The 3278-nt window shown below is 57.2% G+C and overlaps 1 protein-coding gene across 1 annotated transcript in view; it reads left to right on the top strand.

Annotated features, from left to right (window-relative positions):
• Nucleotides 1-3278, top strand: part of LOC106812186 (neurexin-4-like) — a gene marked incomplete at its 5' end in the record, with an annotated part of 50263 nt that overhangs the window by 26308 nt on the left and 20677 nt on the right. Inside the window, 5 exons of the mRNA XM_014816009.1 lie at nt 289-474; nt 933-1106; nt 1526-1750; nt 1940-2176; nt 2700-2880. Of these exons, the coding sequence (XP_014671495.1) occupies nt 289-474; nt 933-1106; nt 1526-1750; nt 1940-2176; nt 2700-2880 (1003 nt within the window). The remainder of the gene's footprint in view (nt 1-288; nt 475-932; nt 1107-1525; nt 1751-1939; nt 2177-2699; nt 2881-3278) is intronic.

Here is a 3278-nt window from a genome sequence, read left to right as displayed (position 1 = left end):
TCAGTAACCACCTCCCCTCACCCTCAGTAACCACCTCCCCTCACCCTCAGTAACCACCTCCCCTCACCCTCAGTAACCACCCCCCCCCTCCCCCTCAGTAACCGGCTCCCATCTCTTGCAGCGTGCGTCAGCGATGGCGTCTACTGTATATAACTCCTATTTCCTACCTTCACCTCTCACCATCACCCTCTCCCCCTCCCTCACCCTCAGTAATCTCCTCTCACCCCTTCCCTCACCCTCAGTAACCACCTCCCCTCACCCTCAGTAACCGGCTCCTACCTCTTGCAGCGTGCGTCAGCGAGGGCGTCTACTGTAACTGCGACGCGGGGCAGGCGCGCTGGCTCGGCGACGAGGGCTGGATCCGGCAGAAGGAGCATCTCCCCGTCGCGCAGGTGCTGGTCGGAGACACGGGCGCTCCAGACGACGACAGCGAGGCGTACTGGAGCCTGGGACCGCTGCGATGCACCGGAGACAGTGAGTAGGGGGGAGGAGGTTATGCGGACCGGGCAGGAGAGGGGTTGAGCGCAAAGGTTGAGTTGAAATTTTGTTAGGGCAGGTTGGCGTCAGTTAGTTGCGTCGAGTTGCTAACTTGGATTGCTCAAGTGTGGTTTGAGTTAAAAGTTTGTTAGTGCAGGTTGGAGACAGTATAAGTGGGGTGGAGTCACTAACTTGGATGGCTACCTCAAGTGGGGGTCGAGTTAAAAGTTTGTTAGAGTAGGTTGGCAACAGTAAGTGGGGTGGAGTCACTAACTAGGATTCCTCAAGTGGGGGTCGAGTTAAGATTTTGTTATCAACTTGACAACAGTGAGTGAGGCGGGGTTGTGAAGACCACATGGGAGTGTTGTCAAACCTTGCCCCCTCACCACCTTCACACATCCTCCGACCTTCTGCTCTGTTGACATCCAACTGACCGTTCCCCTCGGTTCTTTCAGCGTTGTTCGACAACATGGTGACGTTCCGCAAGGAGGACGCGTTCGTGGCGTTCCCGCGGCCGCCGCTGCGCGGATCGTTCGACATCTACCTGCAGTTCAAGACGACGGTGGCGGCCGGTGTGCTCGTGTACTGCGACGGACCGCAGGACAACTTCCTCAAACTCACGCTTACCGGTATGCAAAGACTGCGCGGGGGCAAAAACTTTCCTGTTCCTCCTCCCCTTCCTTCGTTCTCAAGTCCTGTTCTTTGCTGTGTCATTGCTACGCATGGTATACTATGTTTATTTGCTATGTCTTTCATGCAGGTAGTCGAAGTTCTACGTCAGTCTATGGTAGTCCATGTAACAACTCGCGTAACAATACCCTCACATAACAACACCCTCACATAACAACACCCTCACATAACAACATGAGGATGTTGTTATGTGAGAGCATAACAACACCCTCACATAACAACACCCTCACATAACAACACCCTCACATAACAACACCCTCACATAACAACACCCTCACATAACAACACCCTCACATACCAACACCTCGCGATTCTTCATCTTCCGCAGCTTCATCTTCCGCTTCTTCATCTTCCGCAGGCGCTCGCTCGCTGCAGCTGCAGTACAACGCTGGCGGCGCGATGCAGATCCTGCAGGTGAAGGTGGCGCCGGCGTTGCGACTCGACGACGACGCGTGGCACGCCGTGCAGATGGAGCGCAATGGCCGCCAGGCGAAGGTCGTCGTTGACGGCGGCAAACCGACTGCAATCGCCGAGGCGGCGGCCATCTTCCGCGAGCTGGAACTGACGAGCGACCTGACGATCGGTGAGCGAGGGAGGAGGGGTGGAGGCTGGGGGAGGAGGAGGAGGGGGAGGCTGGTGGAGGGAGGAGGGTGAGGGGAAGGTCGTCGGTGGCGATCGCCAAGGCGGCGGCCATCGCGAGCTGGAACTGACGAGCGACCTCACGATCTGGAACATTCACACAGTGTACACGTGTATTCGTTGTCGGCTGCAGGAGCGAAGACAGATCGCACGGAGGGCTTCGTCGGCGTCATGCGGGCGCTCATGGTCAACGGTGAGATGCTGGACCTTCGCGGCGCGGCCGAGCGCGGCGTCTACGGAGTCCTGCCCGGCGACGCGCCCAAGTGCGCCAGCGCCCCCTGCATGAACAACGGAACGTGCCTGGAGCGCTACTCGTCGTACGCGTGCAACTGCACGCTGACGCCATTCGACGGGGAGATCTGCACCGAGGGTGAGCGGAGTCCGATTTATAGAGGGCGCTGTTGTTTTGTCTTCGACGGTGTTGTCGCGATTCTTTTTCTTGTTGCTACTGAAGCTTTGTTGGTTGCGTACGAAAAATACGAAATTAAGGAAAAGCCGAGAGGGAAAGGAGAAAACTTTGTCGAACCAATAAATTTCTTTTTTCACCAACATCTTTTGATTTGCACGACCACCCGGCGACCATAACTAACGTCACCTGACGACCGTAACTAAGTCTTTCTGGTGATCGTAACTAAGGCTCCCTAGCAACCATAACTAAAGCTCCCTGGCGACCGTTTAGTTACGGTTGCCGGGGAGCCTTAGTTACGGTCGCCGGGGAGCCTTAGTTACGGTCGCCGGGGAGCCTTAGTCAGTTACGGTCGGGAAGGTCGTAGCGGATGCGCTGTGGAGCTCGCAGCTTCACGCCAATCTCTGCGGAGGAGGATGCGCGGGAAAGTTTCCCCGGCAACCGTAACTAACGCTCCCATCTTCCTCCCGCGCATCCTCCTCCGCAGAGATTGGCGTGAAGCTGCGAGCTCCTCAGCGCATCCGCTACGACCTTCCCGACTTCGGCCTGCGCAGCACCGCGACCGAGCGAATCCGCGTTGGACTGAGCACGACGCGACCCCAGGGGGCGCTGATGTCTGTCTACTCCGCTGGCCGCGACTTCTTCTCGATGGAGTTCACCGAGGAAGGTGAGGAGAGGGGAGCGGGGAAGGGAGGGGTGAGGGAGAGAGGAGCAGGGAGGGGGAGGGATGAGGACATGGGAGTAGGGAGGAACGAAGGAGAGAGGACCAGAGAAGGGAGGGTGAGGAGAGAGGCGTGGGGAAAGGAGGGGTGAGGTGAGAGAGAGGACCGGAGGAGGGGAGGGATGAGAGGAAGAAGAGAGATAAACAGAGAAAGAAACGGTTGTGCACAAATGCAAACAGGCGAGAGGTGTAGTGCGGTGTAACGGAGAAGTGGGGGAGAAGGAAGAAACGCGACGCAAGGGGGACGAAGAAAGATATACAATCGATAAATTCGATGTATTGTTGCGGGTTGTCATGTGGCGTGCGTGTATGTGTGTGTGTGGGCGCGTGTGCGTGCATGTGCGT

This window comes from Priapulus caudatus, unplaced genomic scaffold (assembly GCF_000485595.1).
Source record: "Priapulus caudatus unplaced genomic scaffold, Priapulus_caudatus-5.0.1 Scaffold617, whole genome shotgun sequence".
NCBI classification, from domain to species: Eukaryota; Metazoa; Priapulida; class Priapulimorpha; order Priapulimorphida; family Priapulidae; genus Priapulus; species Priapulus caudatus.
The sequence above is the reverse complement of the archived record's forward strand: the minus strand, read 5'-3'. Positions and strand labels throughout refer to the sequence as shown.